The 12,206-nt window shown below is 40.8% G+C and overlaps 1 protein-coding gene across 1 annotated transcript; it reads right to left on the bottom strand.

Moving 5' to 3' along the window:
* Positions 1-286: 286 nt before the first annotated feature.
* On the bottom strand, positions 287-10,504 carry Il1a (interleukin 1 alpha). Its single transcript, XM_021641958.2, has 7 exons — positions 10,460-10,504; positions 9,808-9,862; positions 8,723-8,771; positions 7,264-7,492; positions 5,709-5,882; positions 3,508-3,629; positions 287-1,565 (listed from the first exon to the last, which is right to left on the bottom strand). The coding sequence occupies exons 2-7, from the start codon at positions 9,852-9,854 to the stop codon at positions 1,377-1,379; spliced, it is 810 nt and encodes a 269-aa protein (XP_021497633.1). The 5' UTR covers positions 9,855-9,862; positions 10,460-10,504; the 3' UTR covers positions 287-1,376.
* Positions 10,505-12,206: the final 1,702 nt, after the last annotated feature.

The raw sequence follows: 12,206 nt of genomic DNA, 5'->3' as shown, positions 1-12,206 counted from the left end.
CCTCTCTGTCTCGCCTACTCCTGCCTCCACTTCTTGCAGGGTGCCCTGAGCTCTGATGGGAGGGATTTGCTGCAGATACCTTCTTTAGAGCCGTGTGGGAACCTGGTTTGGTAAAGTCATACCAACTGTAGTGCATTATGTGAATGCCTACCAACTTGCATTCAGTGGGGCAATGAAAACAACAAATAACAACAACGAAAGACCCTTCACAATAGTTAAAAAAAAAATCAAAACAACGAACCCATTTCATTGCAAAACCCAAACAAAAAAAAATATAACGAAGAAATTAATGTTCAAACTTGTTTTATTTAATTATGATCAATGATACTGAACTATTATTGTTGATAGACATGTGACACTGTGGTGTGAGAACAAATCTGTAACCCATAGGAAACACTGGTTACAACCTAGAAAAGAAACTTCAGGTAACAGTGATGTGGCTGCCATAGTTAAAGTCTTCCCATGTTTAGGTGCTTGGATTGAGTTACAGGTGAGGTTAAATGGTGTAAGATTATCCAGACAGCTTTAAGGACAGGAGGCCAATTATTTTAAATGAGCAAAGTAGACTAGACAGACTCGTGGTCATGGTGACAGGGGTCCCATGTATGAAAATGTAGAGAGAGCTTTATGGCTGTGGAAAAAGCATAACGTCTATGGCATGGTGGCTGAGAGTAACTACATCTAACTGACTTAGAAGACCCTGCTGCCGAGGCTCCCCATCAAGCTCAGAGAACCTAAGGATGTGCCATAAATAATATAATTATCATAAATATATTTATAAATACATAAATAACTTAAAAAATAACCTTCAACAGCCTGTCTTCTTCTTGAGGTTTGTTACAGGAGGAGATCATTTTATCCAAATGATCTCACTGGAATAAGACCCACTGAGGTAGGAAAGATGTGGCTGTTGTTCCTTCCTTTTGAAAATGACAGCATTGAGTTCTTATAAATATATCACACTCAGTCAGCAATTTAGAAGCAGAAGTGCACAGTTAGATTGACATCATGGCTCTGGATTCTCATTCCAGCTGCAACTGAGTGTACTTTTTAGTTTTCTTATGCCTTAGTTAACCCATCTGTAATATGGGTAGAGTCTTTTTGATCCTCCTAAGAATGCCTTGAAGAATAATAATTAAAATGATTAGTACCGTGCAAAGTATAGGGTGCTCTTTAAATAACAAATAATATCATATGTCTGGGTTGATTCCATTAGGCTTTGCTCTACTCTTACAAAGAGGGTAAACATTCATTTAGAATTACGAAGACTCAGCACATGCTGTGCAAGTGACTCAGGGCGAGGAACGTTCCTGTACATGGTACATACAGATGGTCAGCACTTCTCGAGTAAGTAGACTCTTGAAATAGGGCTGCTTTTATGATATCTGGAAGTCTGTCATCGAGGGCAGCCCCCGGGCCAGGTGCACCTGACTTTGTTCTTTTGTGGCAATAAGCAGCTCCGGATAGGCAGCTGATATGAAGTAGTTCTTGGAGCTGACATTTTTCCAGAAGAAAATGAGGTCATTGTCACTACCCATGATAAATTTTGGTATTTCTGGCATCTCCTGTGATAAGCAAAACAAATCTGTTAGTGCACAAGAAGGCATTGGAAAAAAACTCTGGTATCTGGCCTTCATGAGAAACAGCACTATAGAAGCCTGACTCAGATATAATCTGGGTTCCATCATTTATTCACTCAATAAGCATTTATCTCATGCCTATTTGAGAAATGGTCCAGTCGATTCATAAGAGTAGATTTCTTTAGTTAACTGGAGAGAAATCCAAATGAATCATGAAGACTGTCAATGATACCAGCAACCCCCTCTATCCAGACAAGTGGGGTGAAATACTGCCTGTGTGTATCCTGTCTTTAATGCTGGCACAGAGTACTCTCATCTAAACTCTAGTGATTCTCCTACTTCTAAACATTCTGACCCCGAAGTATTCAAATTAAACACTTCTGAAAACAGTAGAGCACTGAGATGGTGTTTATCTGTACAGGTCAGTTACAGTCTGAAAGTTAACCGCACACCTACATACCAAAGTGAATAACTAAACCCCACTATGCTGCCCTGATTGACTAGTAGCTGCTTGCTCTGAACACAACCTTATTAGACTGTACTCTTTCTCTGAGTGTGAATAAAATCCATCAATAGCCTTCATGGAAAAATACTTTGAGAATTGTGTTTGGTTAAGGCTCCTTTTTTCTTTTTTTTTTTTTTTGTACTTTTATTAAATCTATGAGTAAATAATCCTATTAGCTTCGTTTGCGTTTTCAATATCAGCAAGTACTGTACTGTCCAAACCTTTCCATCTCCTATGTTTACTGCTTTTCTTTGGTCATTCTACCTCCAAATGACTAGCCAGCTCCATTCCCTTCTACATGTTTGCCTTATTCTTCGGCCGTGCTTCCTCTGTAACTTCTCAGCCAAGCCTTCTGCTTTCTCTAGTGCTTTCCTTCTAGACTATTGTCCATTTAAGACATAGAAATGGTACCTGCACCCTGCACTGTCTGAAACCTATTAGTGGCTTTTGATTGTATACCAAATGACTAAGGCCAAGAGTGTTCCACTGATATTTGCAGCTGGCCTGTGGGCTCATGAAGCTCTAGGGAACCCAGATTCTCAGGTGTCCCAGCTACACCTCTTGTCTCTCAGGGAGCTCTAGCTCTTGTCCCTCCCTGTAAATAACTCTCTGCCATCTTTCTGTCCTAGTGCCTTAAGCATTTTCTGTCCAACATCTTACTTTTGTTGTTGTTGTCTATTTGATTTATCTATTGTCTGTGTAGTGAAGGACCTATAAGGTTGGGGATTTTGTCTCACCATTCTCCATAGCCTTCATGCTGTACTTGAAAAAATAGAAAGCTTTCAATAAATAATGGCTTGTTGGATGAATTCATGAATGAAGCTACTGCCCTACTCAGTAGATAACACTTTCATCTTACTTGATTCTGGCAAAGAAATACACCCACATACATTTTAGGTGGAAATAGGAAGCATTGGATTATACACTTACTGAATGAAAGTCACATTCTTCTCTATGATAAAAAAATGTCCAATGCTAAAATGTGAATGTGTGTGTGTATGTTTGAGGGAGATGGTCATAGGGGACATGAGGATGGGATGAGAGACAACAGTATCATCAGTGCACCACTGGAGCCGAAAAGCGAAGGCTTGAGTGCTGTGGCTCCTAGCTTTTGGCTTCACATGCATTAGCAAGTGGTTAATCCTCTCTGATCTCAGTGGGTTTCTTTGAGATTTTCAGAGACTGGCTCCATTGTCATAATGCTCTGTACCACATAAATCAGATGGTAGATGTCACTAAAGATCAACAGAACAAATGGACGCTCTGGGATGGGAGGCAAACGGGGTCAAGGAGGGGAAAGAGAGCATGTGGTGACTGCCTGAAAGGAGTCAGTGCCATCCTCCAAGGGACATCTGCTCACTGTGATTGTTTACAAGCACTGGGGAGTAAATGAGGGCACATTTGAGATGGAAGTCAACTGACCTTGAGTGACACCGGCTGGTCTTCCCCTTGAGCACTCACAAACAGGTGAGTATTTGAGATTTTTAGAGTAACCGGATATTTAGAGTCATCTCCTGATGAGTAGGCATACATGTCAAACTTCACTGCCAAAGAAAGAGCCAGAAAGAAAGTAAATCCACTATTATTTATATAAAAAAGGAGTTTAGACAGAGGTGTGTGTGTGTGAGATTAGGCCGCCAATAATGTTGTAAATGAATACACCATATTTGTTTGTGGAGGTCAGGAGTGGGGCTTTATATTATTGTAGCCTTTACAATGCTACTGGATGGGTAAATAATGCTGCTAAAGTTTTCTATGTCAGTAGAAATGCTGAAGGACGAATTTCTTGCTGAATTTTTCTGGTTCTAATAGTGGAATAAGACCTTGGCATTTGTTGGCTTCTGAGTTCCTGATAACTTGGAATGGAGTGATTTAAGAAGCCATGAATCATCTGAAGGAATGGGCGGGCATGGGAGTGTTAGCAGGCCTTCTGGTGTTGGTCTCCTTGGTTTGCCTGTGGTATCTATGCAAGATTAGAGTCTCACAACAGTGTGATGCAGCCATGATCATTCAGGCCTTTACAGCCATTGAAGCAGGACATTCTCCCCAAGCATGGTTGGATACCATAAAAAGCTAAAATGATACGCTCAGGATGCGAGGCTAAGCACTGCACTCAGGGTCAGCCGCTTTGGACCCAGAGAAGAGCATGTCTGATTGCATGCGGGTTGATGCCCCAGGTCCCGCCTCTGAGAAAAAGGTATCGGACGGTCTGATGCTCTTTGGGTGGATGACACCTAAATGAACATCTGTACAAAGTCCCAATTTATTTCTAATATCAGAGATCAGACCTCTACTCTTGCCTGATGTGTCTAAAACAAAAAGGGGGAACTGTAGAGAGCTGCGGAATGCTATGCCTTAAAGATGGAGCTGGTTTCCGCCTTCCACCTTCCCGATGGTGAGTGCTCTCTGTCACGAACAACTCCACATTTGGCTAAGGCCGAGGATCTGGCTTGCTTCCATGTATGTGGACCTATCTGCATTGCCCCCGTGGCACGCCTGGGTTGGCTACCCAGAGGCTATTTAAGCTGTGGGCTGGCTTTCCCCGGGGTCCGAGGATTGTTCAATGTTCCTGAATAAACTGCATTGAAAAAAAAAAAAAAAAAAAAAAAAAGAAGCCCTGTCAGCCTGTCAGCACCCCCTCCCCCAACATCTAGCAAAGTAACATGGCTGACTGCTCTAGTATCTCTAGAAAAGTAAATAATAGGAATTATAGGGACAGAACTGTGGTCAATGACAGAGCACTTGCTTAGTATGGGTTTGATCTCTTGCACCAAGAAGCAAGTGTGAGGGGGCTAGAAAATACGACTACTAAGTCACTATACGGGGGAAATCATGTGAGATAAGTATGGAATAGAAAACACAATTGTTTGCAAATGTCATAGAGTAGAAAGCACTTTAACTGAAAGTGTGCACAGTTTCTCTAGCCAGAAAGAACCCTGCCTGCTTCTTTGTTGTTTCTCTGGGTCTTTGAAAACAAATTTGTATATTGATGATGCATTCTGCATCTAAAACAGGTTTATTACGGAAACTGCATCTGTGTAACAGGAAATTTTGGGCATTGAATTTCATCCTTCAGATCTTATGGCAGTTAAGGGCTGTTTGGCTTTCCTGTTACATTACCAAAGTTCATCCTAGAAGAATGCTTGATGTAGTTCTGATCATCAGGCTTCCTAACACATACTGACTGACTACTCCTTGTTAGTGTCTGGGTAAATCTGGATAAGTCATTCAATATTTGTGATGCTCAGTTTTCTCTTCTTGGTTTTTTGAGGCAGGGTTTCACTGTGTAGCCCGGCTATCCTGGAGCTTGCTCTGTAGACCAGGCTGGCCTCAAATTCATCTGCCTCTGCCTCCTGAGTGCTGAGATTAGAATAGGGAGGTCATGATGAGAACATATGTAAGTACCAAGGAGAAGGTGCATCAGAAAGCTCTCAGTTTCAAGTAGTGAGCTCAGGTAAGGGACTGCTCTCTGGTGGAACTCATATTCTGGGATTCTCTGTAGGGGGTGGAATTCTTCATTCTATTCTAGAAGAATTGTGCAAAGGCAGGAATGTAGATACGTTTGTGCTCTAAAAGAAGCAAAGAAATTCAAAGAGGTGAAGAGTGACAGGCTGGTCATTTACCTTCATGTTGCAGGTCAGTTAATGAAGCAGCTTTGAGATGCACATTGTCGGCGTCCCGATAGATATTCTGATTGAGGGAATCATTCATTACAAACTCCTGCTTGACAAGTCTGATCAGTTTGTATCTCACGTCATTCTGGAAGGTGCGAGCTGCTGACCATGGCTGGATGGTTTCTAAAATCATTATCACAAGTTCAGGTCATTGCCTAGTTACAAACATAGATGATGTATACATACCACTACAAGCATAAGGCATAGCTCTGAGAAAGACTGTAGGCATAGCCAATCCAGGTGGAACAGCTAGAGTTGAAATCAATCAGCAGAAGGCTTGATTTGAGCTAGGGCTGTATTATTGGTCTTTCTGTTTTTCTTTCTTTTTTCCTTCTTCTTTCCTTCCTTCCTTCCTTCCTTCCTTCCTTCCTTCCTTCCTTCCTTCCTTCTCTTCTTTATTTTTTAAAGAAAGTTTTTTAAAAACTTTAACATTTTTGCTAGCCGTTTTATTTTCTTTCATTCCATTTGGGTCTCATTATAAAGCTATGGCTGGTTTGGAATTCACTCCATAGACAAGAATAGTCTTGAACTCACAGAGATTCTCCTGCCTCTGCCTTCCACTGGGATTAAAAGTATGAACCCCCAAGCCTGGCCCTGTTAGCAGGTTTCCAAGTGACAAGGAAGACTACCAGTATTCTCAATCTGTTTTCAGATGGATGTATGCCAAGATAAAAGTAAATATGTTAAAAATTGTATACCACAATGATATGTCACCATATTTATAAATAATACGTTACATATATATGCATATACTTACATTTTGTTTTATTGTAAAATCTAGGCAGAGAGGTCTTATATTGACTTGAATACTTGGTTTATGTTTCTTGTGAAGGAATGTATAGCAAAGACATGAGAAACCCAGGGTTTTTATAGTCAGAGTGGATTGAATTAGCTGTGAAGGATCCCACTTAGAGATTGAGCCTCATTTCCTCAGATGTGAAAGGAGAGTAGAGGGTTGTTTTGGAGCTTAGAGAGAATGTAGCCATTAATACATCAGCAGTGCTAGCAGCAGTTACAAAGGCTATGGGAGTAATAACAATGGTTGACATTTCTTGGGTAGTGATGTCACACTAGGCATTCTTCTAGTCTAAGTGTTTTGAAGTATTGGCTTATTTAATCTTTACGGGAACCTAATGAGCTGTAAGACTTGGTCATCCCTATTCATAGTATAGGGAACTGAAGCCCAGAGAAATTAAGGGACATGACTAACAAGGTGGCAGCTAGTAGAGGTCATAAGCTAATAAACCATGACTTCTTTCTATCCAACTAAAGACCTTTACGACCTTAACAATACAGCCAAGAAAGGAGGCCTTGAGCGAGTGTTCTAGATTCAGGCTAGAATTCATCTCATTCCTCTGAAGAAGAGCAGCATTTACTTTTTTGTTATAGTTATTGAGCTAATGTTTGGTTGCTTATTTTTGTTCTAGGCTTTATTTTCTTTCCACTCCATTGTCACCATTTACTTAAAACTGAAAAAATTCAAACTTGTGTTTTACCCTGTTACCTTCTAAATTATGGGTTATGGCCTCCAAGTCATCTTCAGCAAAGGCCTGATTGAAACTCAGCCGTCTCTTCTTCAGAATCTTCCCTTCATTTGATGTTGCTGACACCATCACCAGACTCTCTTTGAAGGTGAAGTTGGACATCTTTGATGTTTCAGAGGTTCTCAGAGATACAAATTTATCCGTGCAACTCTCATGAAATGAGCCATAGCTTGCATCATAGAAGGATTTCTATGAGGAGGCAAAGTGGAAGCTGAGAGGTAATCTATGACCTTGAGATGAGACTCTTTAGTAGGATCTGTAGCCTACAGACTTACTGAGAGGGATCTCCATTCTGGCTGAGTGTAACCAACCTGTGCGCCATCCCTCCCTCCCTCCCTTTCTCATCCTCCCACTGTCCCTCCTTCCCTCCCCATTCCATTCCTTCTTTTTTCCTTGCTTAGAGTTCCCTGAAACCATGTGATTTGGGGGAGGGAGCCTTTTTAGCCCATCTTTAGGCTAAAAAAATAAAGCATTTTAATGAAATAGGTTAATATATGATCCTGGTAAGTCAGATCCTTCCATCAAGAGGTCTGACATCTACTTGAGAGTGCTCAAAATATCTTAGAAAATACATTTGGCCTTCTGAATTGCCTGCCAGCATTCTCAAATTTAACCAACCTTAAGATTCAGAATATTTTCTAAACATAAGTGACATCTTTACTGAACATGTGCATTTTGGTCATTATTTCCTAAACAATATAATCATTGCTTCATAAGCATAATGTTTATTCCCATAGCATCTGCATTGTGGCAGGTATTGTTAAGTCACCTAGATAGGACTTAAAGTCATCTGAGAATACATGTATACTTTACACAAATAGAAGGTCATTTAATATATGGGACTTGAGCATCTACAGAAGGTGGTCTCCCTTGATTCCAAGCCCCCATGGATGCCTTTGGTATGGCTGTTCTGAAAACAGCTTTTAAAGCTAGTATCACAGATACACAAAGTAACAGAATTTGGTTAGTCTGTGTAACATTTTCTCTTTCTCTTGGCTAGCCAGCTTCCTGTACCTCAGCTCTGTGGGCTATTGGGCTATCTCCAGCCTCCATGTCTTAGGAACAGACCCAAGGTGAGGCAGAATGAAGCAACTGGCTAAGGATGACAAAATCAACATTTGGAAGGAACCTGGCTCAGAAGTTCTTAGGACTTTAGATAGCTCTCTGTTATGGAAGAGCCAGTGACCATGAAGAATGCCAGTTAACTACAAGTATAAAGAGGCAAGTGGTATCATTTATAATGAATGAAAGTATTTTAGACCTTTAGTGAGAATGAAACAAAAATATAATAATCAACCCTCATTGTGCTTTTCTGGTAGAGTAACTAGTGTGGAGAGAAACAAAGAAAGAGAGAGAGAGAAAGAAAGAAAAAAAGAAAGGAAAAACCCAGATATGTAAGAATGGTAATCATGTGCTTACCTGATTCAGAGACAGATGGTCAATGGCAGAACTGTATTCTTCATTTTCACTGTGAAAGACATATAGTGAAACTGTACTTTTGTCCATTATTTTACTATGGTCAGTGGGGATCAGATTTTGATGGGCCACATTTTCCTTGGGTAACATTCCTGAATACCGATTTAGGCACAGGCACTATTGAGTTCAAATGCTCTAACACATTAAGAGCTGTTCTTAGGAGAACTTGATCCCTGTCAGGATTAAGAATCAGCTCTACAGTAACTGAGCACACACACACACACACACACACACACACTCATTACTCTTTGAAAAGTTAAAGACTTTAACACATTCATGTCAACACACGTAATTCATTTATCACTGATTTGGAATTAGTAATTATTAGCAGAGCTTTGTGCTTTATCTATAAAAATTAGGCATGACTAATGAACCAAAGAGCCTTAACTGAACTTCAGGGAAGACTTAAGCTTCTTAAGAGAAAGGAAAAAAAAAAAAAACTTTTGAAGCATCACAGACATGCTTTGTCATACACTGTTTTCATGTACTCACTAAAACAGATCTAACATTTAACATTTTGTAGCCTCATTAGCATTAACATTAATTGCAAACAAGAACATCATGTTAAGAATGTTCTGGGATTTCAACTCTCTGCTCATTTATCTTCTGTATCACGGTACAGTTTGACTGTATGTGCAAGTTCATGTGCCCAAAAGCCGTTTCCTCCTCTTGACTGGAAACAGGTTCTTCTGAGAATGGATTCTCTCTCAAACAGTTCATTAAACCCACAACTGTATCAGAGCACACAAACTCTAGAGTGCCTAAGTTTGTATTGATATAAACATGTAGGATTCAGTATACCTCAAAATATTTTCTGCAATCTCCATTTTTCTGCCAATTTTTCATTTTAGTATGCTGGATTCCTGGTCTTTCTTGTTCTTGCCTGGCCCTTCCTGGACTTCAGGGTCAATGTATATCTCTATAGCCACTGCCACCCTGGCCCCTGGCTGGTCACTTTAACTCTTAGTTAGATTCAAGGAAACTTGGAGCTCCTCATTGAATCACAAAAGGAAGACTGTGTTTCTTACCTATAACAGTTCTTTAGGTCCTCAAACAAGTCAGGAACTTTGGCCATCTTGATATCTACAAAAGAACAACAGTGGCTGTCAGCAGCGTCCACGTCTGAATCTTGTGCTTGCAAGGGCAGTGACCCTGCTTTGCTCTTCTTGAGAAACTCCAGTGAGTGACTTATCACAAGGCAAGCATTTCCTGTATTTTTCTTCGTACTCTCTTACATTATTTGTGTATGCTTTGGTCTCCTCTACTAGCTTGTACATTCGTTTTAGAACATTTTCTCTGTCTTGGTATCCTTTATGTCTAGTCCATTGTATTACACGTAATAGGCATTCAATGAAAGGTGGGTAGAAGAATCTGCCTAATATAGAAGCAAGGGCGATACAGAATGGGAACCTGCTCTCTCTCCCTTTTGTCAGTAGATAGTTCTTATTTCCAGGATAAGATTCAGCTGTACTGATGGATTCTCTCACAGGAATCCTGCTCAGCTCCCCCTCAGTTCCCTATTACTAGAAAGACATATCCTTTCTGAAATCTGTGGTTCCAAATCAGGAAACAAGAAGAAACAAGAACAGACTGTAGCCTTACAGAAGGCGCCTTGAGAGAGGACAGTCAAGGAGCAACAAAATACAATTTCCATAGCCTTAGATATGATAAGGACAATACCTTTGCCAATTCAAGCGCCAATGAGGTGACTCCTCTCTGCCTTGGAGACTTACTCTGAGTCAGGCTTCTCTGTCTTTTATAGTCTTCCTCAAGTAGGTGTGGACATGAATGTGTCACGGGGAATTTACAGATACTTTGTATCTATGCTCACTCTGTATCTATGCTCACTCTGCTTGATACCAGGGAGAAGGTAATAATGTTGCTTGCAAAGGTTCCACAGGCTGTGGACTTACTCCATTTATTTATCACTTGCTCCATGTGCTTATAAACATGTAGTTTTCCAAAAATGGAAGAGCAGCAGGAAGCTCACTAAGATTGGAAAAGCATTCAATGGAAGAGGAAGGAAGAAATCCTCAAATCAGAACGATAAACTGAACAGGATGGGAACTCGCTCCATAGCTGTACTTTGTGTTTTGACCTAATTTGCTTATTGTGCTTCAGAACTGAATATGGATGGGCAGGATAATTGGCAGCTAAGACATGACATTTGAGGGAAAATGAGCTTCTCCCCTTCTCTCTGAAGGGGAAGATTTGTTTGAAGAAGTCAGCAGTCTGAGTATGGAACAATAGTCTTATGGTTAGAGGGTGGAGGAGATAAAAGTGACATTGACCATATAGATCTGGCTCCTCTTACTTCTCTGAATAATGTCAGCACATAAACAGAGATGACAGCTTCGAAAGAGCTCTCAGCCTCCCCCATGTTACGGCAAAGTGACCCTGTCCCACTCTCTAAAGACAAAGTCTAGTTTTCCTAAGGATACATCAGAGCTGACCAAAGGATAGCTGCCCACTTATGGAGGCAGGAACAAAGGCCCAGCCAGGATAGAGGCTGTGGAACAGGAAGGTATGGATTCTTACATGGAATTGGCATTGCCTGATTAGAGGCATCTTCTGTGCCCACTCTAGGGGGTAGGATACCAGACTCAGCAAATCAGTGGTTCAGCTTTTCTAGTTGGCATAAGCCACATAAATTTTAAATAAAGGAAGTGGGTGGTAGACAAGGAAAGAACAAAAATGGCAAAGAGGGAAAAGCAAGCCACTGAAACATGGAATTAAAAAAAAACAAAAAACAAAACACCATGGGGCTAGGAGTAAAGTAGCTTATGTAAGTTGGATGTAGTATTCCCTCTGGTCCTGTTTAATCATAAGGAGTGGAGCTGTTTAGATGTTCATTGGTTCTACTGCATATGTAAAATCTCCAATTCCAATTCTTCTGCCCAGTCTATTTCTCCCTGTGTTGTATTTATAAACAAAAGTCAAAGATGAGTGGTGTTGTAAACAAAGGCAGTATAAGCACAGAAACAGGCTGGAGCCAAAGTTAAAGTGGGTGTCTCTAAACAGCTCTGACGGCAGTCAGCCAGCTCTACAGCTCTGCTCATCCTAGTTTCCCTTTAGGCAACACAGATAGGTTAATCTTCTGCCTGTAGGACATCTTGTGAGGATAATCACTAAGAAACAATTGCAAGGTGCATTGTGAATGTGGGCTGCCATGGAGGTGCAATACACACTAATGATGGCTTCAGTCGCTTGAGAGTCTGTGGAGTCGTCACTGGGATGCTTTACTTCTCAGCAGAAAATAGAGGTCTTATGAAAACAGGGCTTTGAAAACTTCGGAAGGGAAGACATTTTCAAGTGAAGGCCACTACTGAGGCCCCAACACTGTCTGGTTTCTGAGAACAATGCAGAGTGCCTCTTTGGCAATCTGGGAAACACCCTGGTTCTACCATCTGCAGCAACACCCAGCCCA

Source organism: Meriones unguiculatus, chromosome 18 (assembly GCF_030254825.1).
Source record: "Meriones unguiculatus strain TT.TT164.6M chromosome 18, Bangor_MerUng_6.1, whole genome shotgun sequence".
NCBI classification, from domain to species: Eukaryota; Metazoa; Chordata; class Mammalia; order Rodentia; family Muridae; genus Meriones; species Meriones unguiculatus.
This window is presented reverse-complemented; position numbering and strand designations above follow the sequence as displayed.